General features: G+C 39.1%; 1 protein-coding gene across 2 annotated transcripts; it reads left to right on the plus strand.

Moving 5' to 3' along the window:
* The first annotated feature begins 778 nt into the window (after window positions 1-778).
* Window positions 779-9,298, plus strand: LOC124141518 (sialate O-acetylesterase-like). 2 transcript variants are annotated; one of them, XM_048402400.1, is made up of 9 exons: window positions 779-870; window positions 1,340-1,677; window positions 2,250-2,388; window positions 4,821-5,004; window positions 5,639-5,748; window positions 5,918-6,057; window positions 6,795-6,949; window positions 7,880-8,081; window positions 8,957-9,298. In XM_048402400.1, exons 1-9 carry the CDS (start codon window positions 807-809, stop codon window positions 9,227-9,229), a joined length of 1,605 nt encoding a protein of 534 aa, XP_048258357.1. In that variant the 5' UTR covers window positions 779-806; the 3' UTR covers window positions 9,230-9,298. The 2 variants fall into 2 exon arrangements, with proteins under 2 accessions (XP_048258357.1, XP_048258358.1); XM_048402401.1 differs by lacking the exon at window positions 8,957-9,298 and adding an exon at window positions 8,162-8,931.
* Window positions 9,299-21,597: the final 12,299 nt, after the last annotated feature.

Below are 21,597 nucleotides of genomic sequence, written 5' to 3' on the forward strand. Positions count from 1 at the left end.
TATCACGGCGTGTCAGCTTAATGTGATAGGAAAGCGCAGAGTGATACAGGTGTCAGACGTTTACCACTTTGGTGAATCCCATAAGCACAGGGATGGTGCTTAAAAAACGAGAGACATAATCGGGCGAACCGGGATTCGAACTCACGATCATGGGTTTCTGGCGTTCCTAAGGGATGCAACTCTGCGCTGCGAACTGCGGCGCTTTAGGTGACTGGGCCACCAGTGCACCCACACATGTTGAAACCTCACATTACTCAAAGCAATATATATGAGACAACAAACTTTTCAAAACACCCAGGTTTCATCCAGAAAGCACCAATACATCCTAAATTGTTTAGGTAGACAGATTTATCCTTTTGAATGTTGTTAAAGCTGAAAGACAGAGGGTTCAATAATGAGGGCGTGTGTATATATAGATGAGTCTTGACCAGGCAAGCCAGTGCCTCGAAGGAAGCGCAACAATCAACAACACGATGATTACCATCCATTTTAGTCTGGGACAAACATTGTCAACAGTGGATCTTTTGGACTGCAACAGGTAAAGGTAAAACCTCACAGTAAGACAGGTGGATATATAGCCCTGAACTCTAATAAGCCATTGATCAAGTGAAGACCTAACTGCAGAACTGCTTCTTCTCGCCTGAAAAGATTATCACCGCTGAAGCGATAAAGGTGCCAGTGATTAAGCAAATTTAAGGACATGAGAATGTCATGGTCAACCTTCTCATGTTGGCTAATCAGTGTTTGACTGTGAGAAACAACTGCTGAATGATGATAAGACATTCCTGAAACGAAGTGGGGTGACGATGAAGACACTAGACATGTTCACCTTACTGTCGGTGATTTATATTTCGTTTTTCACATTTGGAGGTTAGTTGTATTCATTAACACTTCTGTTAAAAGACGTCAATCAATCGTACATATTTTTTAAATTGTCAGTACGAGTTTGCCTCAGTCTCTTCTGTTAGACATGCCAGGATCATTTTGTTTTCGGATCCATGATTCGCCCTGATAATAGTCCTTGGTTTGTGAGAACCATGGCCTTGTTCAAGGCAAGTGGTAATCGCCTGAGCTTGCATGGGCTTTCCTTATAGGTTAAGCAGAAAATATTGTTCAACGTTGCACTTAAACTCTTTACTCCTTGAGTTGAACAACTATGAACTTTTTAAATTTCCTCTTTACTAACGAATCAAAATACGTATTAAACACCTGTTATTGAAATACATTGCGCCACATGTATGTTTCTGTATCTGTCGTGTGAAGTTACAGTTACAGTATATTTGTGATTTCATTTTCAGTTGATAGGTGTGTAATATTTACGTTTGGATTTCTTTAACAGGTGTGGCGGCTTCCTCATTTAAATTTGCAAGTTCCTACGGTGACCATATGGTGCTGCAACAATCACCACACAAGTCTACAATATGGGGGTTTGCATCTACTGCGGGGGAGATTGTCACCGTCCACGTACCTGGGAAGGGATCCGTGACGACAGCCACAAGGTCAGGAAATGATCCTGGTGTTGTTGTGTGGACTGCGCAGCTTCCGCCAATGGACGCTGGTGGCCCATACACTATCACAGTTACATCGAGAGAAGGGAATCTAACGCTGTCCGATGTCCTGTTTGGTGACGTATGGGTTTGTTCTGGCCAGAGCAATATGCAATTCACGATGAATATGGTATGTTTACTTCACACTGATATAAGCAAACTTTCCTCAGCTGTTTTCTTGTTGCAACAACAATGGATTCGTATCTCAAATCAACAAACCTACCAGAACATACTTCACTCATTATGCTGCTTACGGGAATACACAAATGCGAACTATGTGATTACATTGATATTCTTATACCCAGGTGACAGTATAAAACAACCATAGGCATGCGTGTCTCATCCACATGCCCTTAAAAAAGTCTTTATCAAATACATTTTGTGTCCAATAGTATGACATTATATGTTAATAATCTGAAAACCGTACAATTGTCAATTCATTGACCAATAACCATTTGCTCTCACTGCTTTAAAGCATCGCTTACTTTAAAGACTATTTTTTCTTATTAGAAATCATTTTAGACGTTAACGTTACTACATGTATTTCAATAGAAATCCTAAGACAAGGTATCTTATTTTGGCAGATTGTTCTGCATTGGTAGCGTTCTTGTCAGATGAATGGGCATCTCCACAGCTTCAAAATATTTGAGGATTTTTTTTAAAGTGGCTCGATTCCCGTTCTGTAACATTTTAAACTTCCAGGCGAACAATTCAGCAGCTGAGATTAAGGATGCAGACAATTATCCAAACATTCGTCTGTTCACACCTATGCAAACAACGTCTATCAAACCGGAAGCAGACTTTTTAGAACTGCATCACGGCTGGGTCGTTTCTTCGAGAGGTTAGTCGACCTTTTAAAAGATGGCCTTAGCTTCAAATCAAAGGCTTGTTCATTCTGCAAAAGCAGTAACGTATTAAATATGACTTTGATTCCTAAAATTATGATATGATATATAATAATGAAACTTTCTGTATTGCTAAATACAACTTTCGTGTTCATATCGATACGAAGCTTGTGTATTTACCTTATCGTCTCAACTTTCTGATTTCTTGTGGTGTTTTTATTATTGCATCTTTGCATTTGGCAAACAAAGCAAATATAAAATATAGATACTGTGCGTTTGAATAAACTATGTTTTGTCAATAACTCATTTGATAAAGTACACATTAGTAGTATTGCCCAACTGAAACAAACTTCAGAATAAATGATATTCACATCAGTTTCGGTCACGGAAAGCAAGGTTCACATCAGTTAAGTAAGCCAATATAACAGGTATAATTGTGCATATATACTGAACCAAATTAAAAAGTTCACAATCCTAAAATTTTAACATTATGACCAGTTATCATTGTGGGCCCTTATTGTGTATTTAAACAGTAATGGCCACGTATTGTCTTCAGATATTTTTTGTGCAGGTGTATCGATCAAAATAATGTGCACATCACTATAGTGGCAAAAGTGTTTTTTTCACGTGCAACTGGTCACGTTGCCATAATACCGCACGTGTTTTCAACCATACTTTCAGTCATTAAAAAAAAAGAAAAAAAAGAAGAAAAAAAAGTCTTTACGGCCATTTGTCATGCCACGCCTTTCAAATGTGCAACGTGAACGTGCCATCGGCATGTTGCAGACGGGAACGTCCGTAGCTGAAGTCGCAAGGACGATGGGTTGTAGTCGACGGACTGTTTATGATTTACAGACGCGTCTACAGCAAACGGGTACCACCTCTGATCGCCCTAGGCCAGGTCGACCACGTGTGACGTCACATGCAGAGGATCGTCAGATTGTCTTACGTCACAGCCGTAACCGATTTTTGACGGCTTCAGCAACCAGAAATAAACTGTTTAGTGGGAAGATTTGCTGATGGTAGGGCGAGGGTGTGCAGGCGCCGTCATGAACGTTACGCCCAGTGTTTTGTACAGGAAGTTGACAGATTTCGAGGCGGAAGTGTCATGGTGTGGGGTGCTTTCTGTGGCAATGCACGTTCCAGGCTTCTTGTCATCCGTGGCAACCTCAACGCTACTGCTTACCGCGACCAGGTACTGGCACCAGAACTTCTGCCTTTTATGGCAGCACATGGACCCGGTTTGATCTTCCAACACGACAATGCCACCCCCACACAGCAATTTTGTCAACGTCATGGACTGGCCGTCAAGGTCTCCCGACCTCAACCCCGTCGAACACGTCTGGGATGCTCTTGGCAGAAGTCTGCGCACTCTCCAGAACCAACCACAGAATTTGCAAGATCTTGGCACCATTTTGCAGCAACAATGGCGTCGTCTTCCCAATCATGTGTTCACAAGCATCACAAGGTCCATGCGGAGGCGTTGTGTGGCAGTTGGCAACGCACATGGTGGCCATACACGCTACTGAACTTGTGTGCCATCAGATTCTCGTGCTTGGGACTTATGATTTAAACTGTTGATGTTATTTCCGAATACCGTAGGTGCTTGGAACAAATTATGGTTTCCATCGTTAATTAAAATCCTTCTTTGGACATTAATGATTAAATATTACCTTCTCTGATAAATTTGTCCGTTGTATATCATATATGGGATGACTTTTAAAAATGTGAAGTTTTTAATTTGACACAGTATATAAACAAAATGTTTATGTCCATTTTATCATGACTGACTGAAGCTATAACGAACGAAAGTGTGACCTCTTCAAGACACATTACTGAACATTTTAGTGCAGATGTGTGGTCCCTTGATATAAGCATAACATATAGTTCCGATTAAGCTTCAATTGCCTGAATAATGTTTGGTGAACATTGCTTGTCTTGTCTGAATTCGAATATCACTCAAATTTTGTTTCCAGATGGTCATTATTGCACAAGCCATGCCCATACATACATGTGTATTAGTCTTGTACAATGTGTAGCGATTATTATATTAGCATGTGCGTTATATTGATTTTACGAAAGGAGTGTCAGAATCATTGTATTTCCCGAGTGAGAGCGAGTTCCGTAAACTCAATAAGACCCACATGCTAGTGTAATTATTTCATTACCCGATATTCCTTAATAACGTAATCAATACGCCGGTGCGCGTGAAAGGATATTTGCACTGGTGCACATACGATTTTTATTAACTCGATTATTTCTAACCCTATGGATAATAACATCTCTATCTTACAATGATCTGATTCCACCGACTGAGTTGTATATCGCCTTACATAAGACGAAGACAACCGCACCACAGAGGATTACATCATGATAATAATAATGCAACATTGTGTATCCTCAACATTGTGTTACTGGTTTTCTTTAGAAACAGTAGGCGGGAAAACGTGGCAGTATTTCTCCGCACTGTGTTTTATGTATGGAAAACATCTTTATTCAACTCTCAAGTACCCCATTGGGCTGGTAGCAACGTCATATGGAGGGACTCTTGTTGAAGCCTGGTCGTCTCCAGACGCCCTCGACAAATGCCTCAGCAAAAATGAGATACCTGCGTGAGTATGAAATGCATTTTAGAACAAAATGTTTTGATGAAAACACATTCTATCTAGAATTTTATGTTATATCATGACTGGAATGTGATCATTCCGCTTTAACCATTATGTTAACAGACAAATTTATTTTGTTGGTCAAAAGTGAGAAATTGTCTGCTGATTGTATTATGTCAACAAATATCAGATAACCGTTTATTTGGAACATGTTATTACCTAGACTAGATAATTTTAAAATGCAATCAACTTACGTCGGTTGAGTTGAAGGCCTATAAGACGTTATTTTGTATGTAATAAGTTTCTGGAATAAAAAGCAATTTCCACATTTATACATTCTGTACAATACTGATAATGATTTGGTATATACTCTTCTTGGTCACAGGCATCTAAAAACATATGGAGAAAAAAATTTAAAACACAATTATGGTATATTGACTGTACATGTAGACTCGTGTACGACACATAGAATCGTGTGATATTGCTGCATATTTATCGTCGTTGATCCTGCTGGAGCATCTGGAGGCAAATTTTCATTTTAATAATGTTTTCCAAATACGTTACATTAGACTCCATCTCTGTTGTTTACCTTGGTCAAGTGAACTTCAACACTGTGGCTGAATTATGTGGTACTCCACAGGATCAAATACAAGAATGGTACAGTCGACCCCTCAACATATTCCAGTCTTTGGAATGCAATGGTGTATCCTCTTCTGAACATGACGATATATGGCGCTATCTGGTATCAAGGTTAGTTCAAGCATGTAACTTAATGGATGTGTAAATGGACGAATTTTACTTTAGATATTTGAACTATTTAGATAGAGATCGAATCTGAAACCATTTTGCATGATCAATCTCTACATCTATAAACATTGTTTCAACCTGAAGCGTCTCCATTTAAATGGAACTTTCACAGGTGAATCAAATATTTGGCCTCAACAAAGACTAGACAGTTACAACTGCACATTCCCAGCAATGATAGATGATTGGAGGCGAAAGTTTTCAGATGCGTCTGGTGGACAAACGTCAGATATGTTCCCCTTTGGATTTGTACAGGTAAATATATTTACTGATAAAAATATTATTAAAAACACGTCACAAAGCTTCAGGTATATCGATGCTGTTTGATAGTAGTCAAATAACCAATTTCCTTCCACTGACTTACCAACCTGAACTATAAATAAAATAGACCATTGAAACGTCTTCATCCCTTTCGTATTTAGATATATGCTTAACGATTCATATTCACAGTATGACAAGAGGGATGAACAACGTCACTCAACTTTCCAATAGTCAACTTTCACGTCATGTTAAGCAATATCCCAGCAACTCCAGCCAATGGTTTCTACATTCAAGGCCAAATTAAAGTCTTTAAAATGTTTTACGGTTGAGGTGTAGAGGATATTTCAAAATGTGATTCATCAGTGACCACAAACTATGTTTGATGGTGGTCCAGTGTGTTTTTCAGCTAAACCATTTACTTACCTTTGCATGTGTTTGTGACGGCGGCCACCGATTGGGCAGGATATACTCACCCTTTAGAGAACACCTGGTATCACCAGGATTGGATGGTGAATTATAAACACATGCTTTATGATATAGTTGGAATCGTAAAAACACTGTTTTTTTGTTTGTTTTAATGATTATGGGATTTCTTTTGGTCGTTTATATTATTATTGTGGATTAAGTGTTGGATTCTCTTAACTTTCTTTTGGTTTGGAGTGAAAAGAAATGGTATCATATTTACTTCGTCACTTACTTTTAACATACATTTTAACAACTGACAAATTCAGCTGGCTCCGTACAGAAAAGGGAAGGTTTATTCTGGATGGCCAACTTTGAGATGGCACCAGACAGCTGACTGTGGTTACGTCCCAAACGCCAGGTTGAAGAACACCTTCATGGCCGTAGCCATGGATCTGCCAGACTTTACGTCTCCATATGGAAGGTACATGTAGACTCAAGAGTTCAATAATCAAGACATGTTATCTATAAAGCAAATGCACTTACATGTAATTTGCAAATGAATAATTACTTTTGTTCACCTTTTGGGCTTCCAAATAAGAATTGGTCCCAAGTAACATGTAATGAGTCTACAGAAGTTGATCAGTTGGTCAGGTTCGGTGACTTTGTTGGTTGCAAGGCATCCGCCCCGACTACATTCAGCGTCATTCATAATATCAACCACTGGTATATTTGACTGGGTAAAACTGGGTTTGACCTGCCATGAGTCTATTATATACGTATCACATTATCTTATTTTCACCATTGAGGGCATAGGTGTCTAACAAATGCTACCACGTAACGAATATTACGAATTGTAAAATCCAATCATCTTTGCCATATTTGCCACGAAATCGTGTGCACATACGAGAGTGAAAGAAGTTAATATTTTATGCTACTGCGCTGGGTTTTGAAAGTAAGGTTCGTTATATTGTAGGATCAGGAAAGACTGCACCGGTTGACCAATGAGTAAAGAGAAGAATGATTGTGAATACCGTACCCAACATGGGCGGATAGGATACAGATTTTTTGAAAAGGGGGTGTGCACAATTAAGATCTATTTATTGTCTTTGGTGGTAATAAACACACACACACACACACACACACACACACACACACACACACACACACACACACACACACCACCACCATATGGCCAGTAAAACCGTGACATCCTATGGGTTAAGAGATGGAAGCAATATATATCACGGTAGCCCCGCGCCATGCACCTATGGGCAAAGTGAAGCCTCGCCCGCTCCTTTAACAACCCACTCACGCATACCGAATGTTTGTTTATAAACAAATCAAGAAATATAAATGTAACTTCGCCAAAACAACAATATGTATTTTAATATATGAATACCATTTTCTCCAGCATCCATCCAGAATATAAGCAGGACATCGCAGACAGATTGTACACTGAGGCAATGATCGTGGCTTACAACAGAACTGACATGCTCAACCGACGAGGACCTTTCCCTTCAGGTTTTACAGAAGTGGTGGATTTGAAAACTGTAATTATTTCATATGCAAACTCCAAGACAACAATTGAAATGAGAACTAACAATGGATTTGAGGTATGTCAATGTCGCCTTTTTATTTATAAACAAAATGAATTGATGCAAATGAAACTGACAAAATATAACCATGTATATAGACTCATCCTTTCTACAATTTATAGATGAAATATCCCCAATCGGTCCCATGTGAGCGACGCTTCTCGTATGAGACTTGTTAAATGCGTATCAATGCACATGTACCCGGACAGCATGAGGCGTTGCTGTTGTTGCTGTTGCTGATATTGCTGCTAATGATGATGATGATCTGCCTAAATATGTTTGTAGCTGGAATATTGCTAACTGTAGCGTTAAGCAACAACTAAAATATAATTTGTTGATAATCGAAAGTTATTTCCGTGTGTAGCACTGGGACAGTAATAAGGTCATCAACAGGTATTAATTCAACACTGCTTACCGCGACATGTGGTGGTCCAAACAACATGAAAATGGACACACTTGACATTTGGAGACAAATACAATGTAGATTATCTAGATTCTCATGTTTCACCATGTTCATGTCAATTGCACTTGCGTGGTTCTGCGGATATCAAGAATGATACTTTTTCTAGTGGGAATTATGTGTTATCAGCAGAGTTATGCCTGCTTTTGGAGGAATGGTCTCTTTAACGTTTTCTGTTTACATTCAGTATGGTTGAATACGGACTGTACTATACTACAGTGGAATACTAAACCATTGTATTGTATTGGGGCAATAGTTCTTATGTAATGACTCAATGTGGATTCTACTACACAACATGAAGTATGTTATATACTGTAGGGAACCTCAGAACCAGATGGTTTACAATATTTTATCTGGAAACATCATGGTACCCTCACTCCAACCTCAGTGTAACATGCCATATTCTAATCCATCGACATTTATTTCTGACCAGGTGTGTTGTGTCCCAAGAAATGATATATCTGACACAAGGGTATTCTGTCCATTCGCCTCCCCTTCTACCCAGTGGAAGGATGTTCCAATCACAGCTTCAGACTCAACGTCTTTAACAATTGACTACCACAGTGCGTGTACCTCAAGCAACCCCTATCTTGGTGGTATCCGCTACGAGTGGCTGGAATCCCCATGTGATATGAAGAAGTGTGCTGTGTACAACAAACTTAGCGGAAGTCCAGCACCGCCCTTCATACACTTTGTCACCCTGTAGATGCAACCAACCGTACTCGATGAGAATATGCTCGTGTTTTCGCAGGAGTAAATGTAATACTAAAGAAAATCTTTGTTTTTATTCTAATTTGATGTTTCTGGAACAAAATTGGCATTGTGAAATTGAAGGATCGTTTTATCAATTCATCTGACTGACGTTTGGAAGTCATTTGTTGGAAGGGACACAATTACACAATCATATAAGTTAAAGCATTCGTTGCTCATTTTAATTCAAGCTTGGTATTCAAACCAATTGTCTTCTGTTAGCACGGCACGACTATGATCCTCTTTAGGATCTTAGATTTCCAATCATCATTGATGGATGTCAAACATCGCAATACATCTGCTGTTGGGGGATGATATAGATCATTTCGTTGGCCATGACTCCTTTCTCTGAACCTTTCTTTCAGTTACTCGCCTCATTGTAAGACAGCCATATCCATAGCCATTTATTGAATTAATGTGAAAAAGATATATATAATTATAAATAATAGTTATTACAAGATAATAGATGGAAATGAATCAAGACTTGTCCAAACGTAAAAACTATAAACGTAACTAAAATGAAGTGCCGTAAAATCAACGTCTGATCGTGATGAAAAACAAATCTTCAACTGATTACAACTGTCACTGTTGATGAGCGACGTCATCAACGAACTTATTCGAAACAAGGTACAATAAATATAGCAAAGCATAAAGCAATAAACTAAGTCTCTAAAAGAATAATTAAAACCAATATTTAGATGAGATTAGATTTAGTAAATTGGGTTGAAGCTACTGAATAACCGAAATGTGAGATACGAAACTAAAAGTCAACTCATGCTGTGACGTAAAATGGCGGCTTGCTGCAAACCCCCACTCCGTCGCAGTGGTGACTCAGCATAACACCACTGCCACAGGCTAATTTGCATATCACGTGACCAGGACTTTTCTCTTGTTTGTAAACAAACGCGCTTTTTCAGAAATCAGTATAGAACGGACTAATGTAAGTATTTGGGGGCGCTTTACATATATGTTTTGCATAACTATATTGATATGCTTCTACAACTGCGACAGTGAGTTGCATGACAATATATATTTATGCATCAAAGTGACCGTGTCGCTAGCTCTCCGTTGCGCTTCGATGACAGCACGTGGAGCCGTACAACCAATGTAAACATAGGATAACTACACAAAAACAAGTAGATTTTTACGTATTTGCATTTCTCAATGAAAGTTAACCATTCTTTGACATTTGTTTATGAAAATGTGTAGACTTGTCAAACATGAAACGGATGAAAAGCATATGCACTATCTTGAATGGACTGTGAAAGATGTGACGAATCGTCACATGGCGCTGGCCTGTGGCAGAGGTACTATGCTAGCTGGCTGCCGGCCGCATGGAACTCTGGGTAGGAGAGTGCTGCAAACCGGGAAATGGAACACAGCAAAGAAGATACAATCTACAGAAAATTGAAATAAATAAAGGTTTAAACTGAGCGATAAATGAGGTAAATACATAAGGTAAATGTACTTATCGATCAACTGTCATGTGAATGAACTGTTAAATCATGATGACAAATTCATACACAGAACGAAATCGGAAGAAGGCCATACCAAACGATAAATATTTACAATGACATATTAATTGATTTACAGTGAAATATACAATAGTTATGACATATATTTACAATGATGATATAATACAATAGCATACTGAATATGAATGTTATGTTCGTGTAATTAATAACAATAATATGAATTTACAATATTACAATTTATCGATTAACATAGGACACTTCATTCACCAATCCTAATTTCAGGTGTTTTTGGTGAATGTTTTCGATACACAAAAATACAAATCCTGTGTCGTAATGCCAGCAGACGTAAGAATATCAAAAATGGCGCGCTTCACCCGACCTCGGCATAACTTATTGCTGTAAGATTATATTGCCTCCATAAATATGCCTTGTTGAAACTTGATAATCTTATAAATCGATTTTCTGTTTGATATGACTGGAGAAAAACGAAATATAGATCGTGAAATCTGACAGCAATGTTCCCGTAAGTAATCATACTATCTAAATCTAGAAATCTACATATTGTTATGAATCCCAAATTGAAACAATATGTGAACCAAGAAATTTGCACCTAAAGGAATTAAGTGTAAAACCAACAGACAATCAAAAACTTATATGCAGTCAACAAATGTATTACACAATTAAAAAGGTTTACAAATCAATACAAATTACTGCGCAGCAATTTCAATGACAGTACAGAATAGAGTTGTAGTACAATATTCAATGGCAGTATAAAATGTGAGAGCAGTGGAAATGGTAATGAAAAGAATAGTTGTCGCCTTGCCGCAACTGTGGTCAAGTTTCCGAGAGCTTGAACACCGATGTGAAAAGTGAAAGCTGGTCTTGATGTAATGTCAAATGAAATGTGAGATTAGACAGGCACACACCCTCTCCACTTATGTAGTCTAACTGGCTTCCCGCACTTTCTACACAGGGCTAGACCAGTCCACTGTCACTAAAACATTACAGAATATTCCACACGTTTCAATGTAAATTCCACACGTTTCAACAATGTAATACAGTTACAATCATTGGTTAACAATATAGTACACTGCCATATAACAATTTTCTGGTCAATTGTATGCTTAAATATGTTGATTGAGTGGTCTTTCATATCTAGATGTATGGTGGTGAGGTATAGGGTTACTCAAATGACGAACCGTGGAAAAACTAATCCAAATTACGTAAGAGTACACCAGCATATATACTTTACTACGAAAGCGGCCGTGTACCTGCCACTGTTTCAATCAAGAAACGTAATAGTTCTTATTGGTTTAAACTTGTGACAAATACAAATCAAAATATACGGTCGGTTATAGTGCTGGTAAATCATAATCAAGCCCATATGTTTGAAAATGCCGTTTAACCATCGCCATGATTTGTTACTGTTAAATGAATACAAGAGGAGTGCTAACATTCATATGAACGGCCTTGGTTTCCACTTTTTCAACGTTTATCTGATCAAGTTATTTAAAACACGACAGGAGGGTGATTTTTATACCTGTTTAAAACCTAACTTTGGATTAGAGGAATATATATTTCCGCCTCAAAAAGTATCCCGACCCCTTATTAAATTCCGAACGAGTGATCACTTCCTACCTGTTGAAACTGACAACTGGGTAAATATTTATCTCAACAAAAGAATTTAGAATTTATACGATTGCTGCGTGTCAGATATAAATTTCAATTCCTGTTTGAATGTCCGTACTTCAAGAACGAAGGAAAATGTCACCTGCAAAGATTGTATCATGTGAACCGAAAACTTCAACAAATGTCAGCCATTATTAGGTCCGCTTTTAAAGCTCCGTCATTCATAAGTCATGTCATTCATAAGAACACACACACATTTATACAGTGTATATTGTCTGCTTTAGTGTAAATACTCCCAACTGTAATCGTATTTATGTAACGGTTCACTGCTACAAATGTGTACACGATTGTGTACAGTTATACTGAAATGTATCATATGTGTGTATCCATGTACCACGATGAATGGTTCTGTGTAATATACATTGATTGATTGATTGATATTGACACTACATGCATGCTCACAATGACTTGTCGATTTTATCGTAAATAACTTGGGCCCTGAATAAACCGTGCGCCCGTTGATCTGTTGTCTTGAAAATTTACCCACTCAGGCTGTTGGTGAACTCAAATCAACCGCAGCCACACACAGTATTTGTTATGATAACACCAATGAAACATATGTTTTATTAATTTAACAGTGTTCAGCATCATTCCTTCAGTAGCTGATGAAGCTGAAGAAGCTACACAGGCATTAATGTTTGGTAAATAATACTTCAAACTCATTTATTTCTTGAATCACCGAGAAGCCAGATGTCATATTTCCCTTCCTCCAGATGCCTTTTCAAATTGCAGTTGTTGAAAATATGTGAATCATGGGTTGATCCTGGCCATTGGACAATAATGTTTGTGAATCTGCAAAAATAAATAAATCCATACATAAATAACTAAATCCACAAGTCCACATTCGTTGAGAAAATAATATTTAAATAAGCCGAATAATTATGAAACATTTGGACATTAATAAGCCTACATGAGCTATTGACAAATCAATTATGACACAATGACGTTTATTATCTGAAAGTACCAGCAAGTCTAGATTGTTTGGTTACATTGCAAGGGTCAAGGACGTCAAGGATATTTACCGGAGTTGGGCGTTGCACACAGCTTGCACATTAATGGCGTGGAATCCTTTTCTGCACACATATACTGCTTCATCTAATGCTGGTCGTTGAATAGGTATCAAAGTACAATCTATGCAGCCAACAACTTTCGGAAAACCACAGATGTGGAAGAAATCCTCCGCTAGTTTAGCGTGTTTGTCGGGCGTTGGAAACCGGATCAAGTCATACGACTTTACGATTGCATCTGTCGTCTTTTCCAACACGCGACAAACACTTGATTTGGCAATACCATGTATATCTCCTAATTCGCTTGGAAATCCCCCTTATGAAAAGTATCTAAGTGTTACTAACACCTGCACATGGACAGGTAAGGCACACGAACATTGGGTCGGCCGAGAGATCTCCGAGCTGACCCGATCAACCAGCTGTAGGATGGTATGTCGAGGAAAGCGATACCTGGCAATCAGTTCTGTGTCGGTCAAAGTATCCAACACTTGAGTCCTATCCCTGAATATTCGCTCTCGCCTAATGTTTCTCCTGTTCAAAATTTCTTTGATTCTCAATAGTGTCGCCATATCAGACGCTGACTTAGGATGTCGTAAGCTAGTTACAAGTGCCCCATACCTATCGTAGGTTAGGAGGTTGTTTACGGTGGGGTGTAAAGTTAGGAGGTCTTTGTGAAACGGCACAAATATTTAAGAGGTGCTTTACGACGTGGTTTAGGAGGTCGTAGCGCTTAGAGGCTTTCGTGAAACGGCACCCTCCTTTGGTCCGGTAGGCAGGGGAAAGGTCATAGTTAATTCACAGAATGGATGTCGTAAGAAAAAACTGTTTTGATCATAAGGTTGACACAATTGTATGGATAACAACTTCTTTAAAAAGATCCTTATACCGTTGTCAAGCAAGACTGAAAGAGGGACATAGTACAGAATATATATAGTAGGTGGAGGATTAACAGTAGGGGATTAAGAGTAACAACAATAGCATACATGAGTGAGATAACATGAGTAAGTGTTGACAGCAAAAGGATAATACTGTCACAACACGATGGACAGAGAACACATAGTTGGAAGCCAGTGGGACATGAAGCCAATTAAACAGGATAAGTGATTATTGCTTGATGAGTTCATAGCAGGCGGATGAGATGAAATGGCCTTGATCTCTGTTGATTGATGGCTTGTGGCGGCGAATGTGGACTGCATCTTTTTGTGAAACCATGGAGGTTGTTGGAGAGGATGATTCGATTAGGACAGTTGCTGATGTGGTCCGAGATGGCAGATTTACTGTCTGATTTAATGGTTGAGGTTTTGTGCTCTTTGATTCTCTTATGTTGTTTTCTATAAAGTTGTGTCTACCTTGTCATCCGTCAACTTCTAAGTAATGCCTATCAAACAGTTTGCTGTGATCATGTTTACAATTTGTATAATGTACTTAAAGGAAGATTTGACTTTAAAACAGAGACCTTTGTGTATTTCATTGACCAAAAGAAAGCGTTTGGTAACGTTCATAGAAATTGTCTTCGGCTCAAGCGAAGACCAGTGGGTATCACCGAGAACATATTCGCTGAGATACGGGCTCTGTGCGACAATACATCAAGTGCCGTGAGTCAACGTCTTTCATTAATGTCACCTGAGGAGTGAGACAAGGCTGTATTCTGTCGCCACAGTATTTTCTATCTATATAACGACTTGGCGAAGGAACTCGAAAAACTGAATGAAGGGAGAGGTATTGAAGATGTTTCTCTACTTCTGTACACAGACGATATGGGTCTGCCCAGTCCAATCAAAGAAAACCTGCAAAGGATGCTGGATGACGAATTGCTGCTGCAGATTGTGGCTATGTGTAAATGCTGATAAATCGGATTATATCAAGTATACAGTTTCAATGTTGCAATATTCTCCTGATACCTCGGATTCTGGTTACAAAAATGCACTTAAAAATCAAATATATTGAATGAAAATAGCAATTATACTTAAGCGTTCACTTATACCAGTGTTCGAAATACCTGCCTGTCCGACCGTCCGAGACGGGTTGATTTCAACTCGGGCTGCCAGATTTTCAAATCCCCCTGCCCGACGGTCGGGTTATATTTCATATGTGAAAATATTCAAAATATTTCCCGATGATAAGCATCAATTCACATGTAAAGATGAATGATAAAATGTAACCAAAAAGAAACCCCGTTAGCTTATCCTGAGAAACATATGATTATAGTGGGCAGGCAGGTTTTGGTCAGGGCTGGCAAGTATTTCAGCTAGCCAGTCCTGTGGTCTGGCTGAAATTTTTTGGAGTTTCATACCCTGCTTATACACGTGTTCCCGTGATACGGCAATTACTAGATCTCTCTTCGTCATGTGTATCCCCCAAGGGTTTACTCCTCCATGAAATAACTTACTCTCGTTAATTAAATGCTTCCTTTCCCAGCGTCACGGTTATTCACCCACGACAAAGAGATTCAAGCTATCCATTTTATGATCCAAAGATCAATATTGGACAAAGAAAGTCGCAGCTTTGAAGTCTGATCAACATGTATGTAACTAATGCCTTTATGCTTCATGTTCTTTTTAGCAAGTTTGTTGTTTAACACCACACGCATATTATATACTGTCATTGAATATTGAACAACCACAATAGTGAATACCATTGTTGGTTGTTCGTTTGTTTCATACTATGTTCTTTTAGGTATAGCTTTCTGGGTTCAGATATTGTTTCAGACATTTGACTGGCCAGCGATACCTGGACGAAATTGTGCACCCTGTGGTTATTCCATTCGCTAGAGTCATCAGCAGAAATTGTGAACTGCAAGATGACAATGCCAGACCACATCGTGCCCAGGTCATCACCCATTATCTCCGACGAGAGTGAGTGAGTGAGTTGGGTTTAACGCCGCTTTTAACAGTATTCCAGTTATATCACGGCGTGTCAGCTTAATGTGGGAGGAAAGCCCGAAGTGATGCAGGTCTCAGACGTTTACCACTTCGGTGAAACCCACGAGCACGGGTATGGTGCTGACAAACCTAGAAACATAATCGGGGTGAACCGGGATTCGAACCCACAATCATAGGTTTCTGGCGTGCCCAAGGGACGCAACTCTGCAGAGCGAATCGCGGCGCCTTAGACGACTGGGCCACCCGTGCCCCCTCTCCGACGTGAAGGCATACGGTAATTGGACTGGCCCTGCTTCTAAACTGACAGGGGTGTCAGACTCGGTGACTTATTGTCTGGTTGATTTGATGCTCATGATGTCAATAATTTAATTGTCTGATCCAGACTCGATTATTCACATACCGCCATCATATTACTGGAATACAGGCATTAAGTTATTTTACTGTTCTTCGTTGGCAGGTTTGTGTATAATCTTAATGTATTTCAATTTCTTTATTCAACGTACTGAGGAGGCCACAGGCCTATAGTACAATCATGATTACAGGAGCAGTTGGTACAATCATATAATTTCCTTGATTTTCTTTGTATAAAAGCATGATATATGTACATAGAAAGATTTCTTATGGTTTCGATGTTGCTAGTGGTCAGTAATAGTTTAAACTTAAATGTACAATGGTTTATATGAACATATTTTGGTAAATATACTTTTCTTAGTTCATCATAATGCGGACATACTAGTAAAAAGTGATACTCGTCCTCAATTAATCCTAGGTCACATAGTGGACAGAGTCTATTTTCTCTCGGAATATTTTGATATCTACCTTTTTCAATTAAAAGATCGTGTGATGAACATCGGAATCTTGCAAGTGCTACCCTAGATTTTCTAAGGCTTACACTGAAAAGGTATTGCGCTGTATTTATTATGTATAACCCTTGACAGTCACGGTATGGCTGAAATAGTGCCGATGTCACTTTAAAGTTTAACTCACTCACTCACTCACTCGTAAAGGCATTGGTCACATTATTACTTAATTACATGTATATTTTATATACAAACTAATCCACCTGACTCCCCTTATCCTCAGTCACAATTTGGTCTTAGTTATGCTATTAATCAAATTATGAATTGTGATCAAGGAGTTTTACTCCATAGTGATTTGGGCACTCAGTCAATTCACTTTATATTCAACACAATTGATCTATTGTAGACATTGTCGTCTGTATCATGAGCATCTGTCCATGAATTATTTTCAAAAACTGTTCTCGAAAAGATGAGCGGATCCTGCCCCAGGGGTGGCACCTGTCACAAACACATACAAAGGCAAGGCAATTGTTCACCTGAAAAAAAGACGTGAACATATACATGTAGTACAAATCAAAATAGGGAATTGCTTCGGACAGCATTGTTGTCACTTATCCGTCACATTTGTCCACATGACTACCATAAAGCTTTGTGAAAGCTTTACAGAGGCCTTGAACGGTGTAACCCTGACTAAACACTTTTCAGCAAGATTTGTACAAGTTAGTATAAGGCTCTTTGAAATCTTTGTAGATCATGCTTATAAACAGTTATCATCCCTTGTATATATGCAATCACTTTATAAACTGACGGCCAAAAGAAACGTTACCAACGATATTTCTAGGATAAAATATGACCAACACAATTTGAAGCAGCAATAACAATTGTATTGTAGAAATTCTTCATTCAGAACAGTAAAATGCGAATTTACTAATTCAACAACAAAGTCCTTGACCTCCATCAGGGACATTTCTTGACAAGGGGCCATTCGTCCAGTATTCGATCAACAACATTGGTTACAACTTTAAGGTGACGACGGCCCAGACCGTTCAATACGGGATATGACCTCCATGAGCGGCAATGCATCTTCGAATGCGGCGTCGAACTGAGTAGACAAGCGTCCTCACATCGACTGCAGGTATCCGATTCCATTCCTCACGGAGGGCAACGATCAACGCTTGTCTCGTGAAGGGAGGATGTTGACGTTTCCGAAGACGCCGCCCCAGCTGGTCCCAGAGATATTCTATGGGTGACAGATCTGGTGATCGAGCTGGCCACGGCAGGACAGTCACGTTGTTGGCGTTGAGGAAGTCTCTAGAAATACGGGCTTTATGGGGTGTGGCGTTATCTTATTGGAACACCGTCCGTTGTTGACGCTGGATGAAAGCAAGAACCACTGGCCGTAAGATATTGTCATTGTAGCGTTGTGCTGTCAGATTGCCTTCGATGCTGACAAGTTCCGTCTTCTCGTCCCCGCAAATGCCGCCCCAGACCATCACACTTCCGCCCCCGTAAGGTTCCACCTCTTGGACACAACAAGGAGCCGTACGTTCACTACGTCGTCGATAATCTCGCGTCCGCCCATCAGGTTTGAAGAGTTTGAACCTGCTCTCGTCACTAAACAGCACTCGCCGCCATTCCCTTTGTTGCCATCGCTGTGTTTGTTTGCACCACGTCAATCTGGCACGTCGATGTTGACGGGTCAAGGTCATGCCCTTGAAAGGGCGATAAGCCCGGAGACCATAATGTCGTAGTCGTCTGGTCACTGTTTGTCTGCTGACCGGATGTCCTAAGCTGTTGGCAGCTGATGACGTCACAGTAAGAAATCTGTTCCTCAGATGAAGTACCCGTAAAAAGCGGTCATCCTGCGGGGTCGTGACCTTTGGTCTGCCACACCGTAGTATGTCTGCGGTTCTGCCAGTCTGTCGGAGACGTGCGACCAGTCTGGTAATGGTCATCTTGGAGAAGTTCATGTTAATGGCAACCTCTCTCTTTCGCTCCAATCTGCAGCATACCTATGGCTCTCTCCCTATACCTATGGCTCTCCGTCGCAGTGGTGACTCAGCATAACACCACTGCCACAGGCTAATTTGCATATCACGTGACCAGGACTTTTCTCTTGTTTGTAAACAAACGCGCTTTTTCAGAAATCAGTATAGAACGGACTAATGTAAGTATTTGGGGGCGCTTTACATATATGTTTTGCATAACTATATTGATATGCTTCTACAACTGCGACAGTGAGTTGCATGACAATATATATTTATGCATCAAAGTGACCGTGTCGCTAGCTCTCCGTTGCGCTTCGATGACAGCACGTGGAGCCGTACAACCAATGTAAACATAGGATAACTACACAAAAACAAGTAGATTTTTACGTATTTGCATTTCTCAATGAAAGTTAACCATTCTTTGACATTTGTTTATGAAAATGTGTAGACTTGTCAAACATGAAACGGATGAAAAGCATATGCACTATCTTGAATGGACTGTGAAAGATGTGACGAATCGTCACATGGCGCTGGCCTGTGGCAGAGGTACTATGCTAGCTGGCTGCCGGCCGCATGGAACTCTGGGTAGGAGAGTGCTGCAAACCGGGAAATGGAACACAGCAAAGAAGATACAATCTACAGAAAATTGAAATAAATAAAGGTTTAAACTGAGCGATAAATGAGGTAAATACATAAGGTAAATGTACTTATCAATCAACTGTAATGTGAATGAACTGTTAAATCATGATGACAAATTCATACACAGAACGAAATCGGAAGAAGGCCATACCAAACGATAAATATTTACAATGACATATTAATTGATTTACAGTGAAATATACAATAGTTATGACATATATTTACAATGATGATATAATACAATAGCATACTGAATATGAATGTTATGTTCGTGTAATTAATAACAATAATATGAATTTACAATATTACAATTAATCGATTAACATAGGACACTTCATTCACCAATCCTAATTTCAGGTGTTTTTGGTGAATGTTTTCGATACACAAAAATACAAATCCTGTGTCGTAATGCCAGCAGACGTAAGAATATCAAAAATGGCGCGCTTCACCCGACCTCGGCATAACTTATTGCTGTAAGATTATATTGCCTCCATAAATATGCCTTGTTGAAACTTGATAATCTTATAAATCGATTTTCTGTTTGATATGACTGGAGAAAAACGAAATATAGATCGTGAAATCTGACAGCAATGTTCCCGTAAGTAATCATACTATCTAAATCTAGAAATCTACATATTGTTATGAATCCCAAATTGAAACAATATGTGAACCAAGAAATTTGCACCTAAAGGAATTAAGTGTAAAACCAACAGACAATCAAAAACTTATATGCAGTCAACAAATGTATTACACAATTAAAAAGGTTTACAAATCAATACAAATTACTGCGCAGCAATTTCAATGACAGTACAGAATAGAGTTGTAGTACAATATTCAATGGCAGTATAAAATGTGAGAGCAGTGGAAATGGTAATGAAAAGAATAGTTGTCGCCTTGCCGCAACTGTGGTCAAGTTTCCGAGAGCTTGAACACCGATGTGAAAAGTGAAAGCTGGTCTTGATGTAATGTCAAATGAAATGTGAGATTAGACAGGCACACACCCTCTCCACTTATGTAGTCTAACTGGCTTCCCGCACTTTCTACACAGGGCTAGACCAGTCCACTGTCACTAAAACATTACAGAATATTCCACACGTTTCAATGTAAATTCCACACGTTTCAACAATGTAATACAGTTACAATCATTGGTTAACAATATAGTACACTGCCATATAACAATTTTCTGGTCAATTGTATGCTTAAATATGTTGATTGAGTGGTCTTTCATATCTAGATGTATGGTGGTGAGGTATAGGGTTACTCAAATGACGAACCGTGGAAAAACTAATCCAAATTACGTAAGAGTACACCAGCATATATACTTTACTACGAAAGCGGCCGTGTACCTGCCACTGTTTCAATCAAGAAACGTAATAGTTCTTATTGGTTTAAACTTGTGACAAATACAAATCAAAATATACGGTCGGTTATAGTGCTGGTAAATCATAATCAAGCCCATATGTTTGAAAATGCCGTTTAACCATCGCCATGATTTGTTACTGTTAAATGAATACAAGAGGAGTGCTAACATTCATATGAACGGCCTTGGTTTCCACTTTTTCAACGTTTATCTGATCAAGTTATTTAAAACACGACAGGAGGGTGATTTTTATACCTGTTTAAAACCTAACTTTGGATTAGAGGAATATATATTTCCGCCTCAAAAAGTATCCCGACCCCTTATTAAATTCCGAACGAGTGATCACTTCCTACCTGTTGAAACTGACAACTGGGTAAATATTTATCTCAACAAAAGAATTTAGAATTTATACGATTGCTGCGTGTCAGATATAAATTTCAATTCCTGTTTGAATGTCCGTACTTCAAGAACGAAGGAAAATGTC

Source organism: Haliotis rufescens, unplaced genomic scaffold, assembly GCF_023055435.1.
Source record: "Haliotis rufescens isolate VD_foot unplaced genomic scaffold, xgHalRufe1.0.p SCAF_26, whole genome shotgun sequence".
In the NCBI taxonomy this organism is placed as follows: domain Eukaryota; kingdom Metazoa; phylum Mollusca; class Gastropoda; order Lepetellida; family Haliotidae; genus Haliotis; species Haliotis rufescens.